Below are 309 nucleotides of genomic sequence, written 5' to 3'. Positions count from 1 at the left end.
CCGGCCCGCTGTCCGCCAGGGGCCCCCGACCCACAACGTCACCATTGCGCGGCTGGAGGGTCTCCCCGGGTCCTTCCCACGCAGCCCGCAGCCGGCAGACATTCTAGAGCGAGGCGGCCCAGCCAGCCGGAGCGGCTCGCAACTCTTCTCAGGATCTGGGCTGTGGAGAAGGAAACAGAGTCGGCTCCCCCGGGCCACCTGATTGGACAGTTCGTTCAGCTCGCCCCTCGACGCTGATTGGCTCCTGCCCCACTGCCCGCCCTCTGAGCGGAGAGCGATGACAGAAGCCCAGCCTTACCAGTGTAAAGA

At 67.0% G+C, this 309-nt stretch overlaps 1 protein-coding gene across 1 annotated transcript in view; it reads right to left on the bottom strand.

Moving 5' to 3' along the window:
• The window catches only part of LOC104858384 (zinc finger protein 709), a 27,722-nt gene extending 27,413 nt beyond the window's left edge, over positions 1–309 (bottom strand). The window contains exon 1 of the mRNA XM_010618580.3: positions 43–309. Coding sequence (XP_010616882.2) covers positions 43–102 — 60 coding nt within the window. The 5' untranslated portion in view covers positions 103–309. The remainder of the gene's footprint in view (positions 1–42) is intronic.

The sequence above is a fragment of the Fukomys damarensis genome, unplaced genomic scaffold, assembly GCF_012274545.1.
Source record: "Fukomys damarensis isolate Sample0158 unplaced genomic scaffold, DMR_v1.0_HiC HiC_scaffold_23, whole genome shotgun sequence".
In the NCBI taxonomy this organism is placed as follows: domain Eukaryota; kingdom Metazoa; phylum Chordata; class Mammalia; order Rodentia; family Bathyergidae; genus Fukomys; species Fukomys damarensis.
The sequence above is the reverse complement of the archived record's forward strand: the minus strand, read 5'-3'. Positions and strand labels throughout refer to the sequence as shown.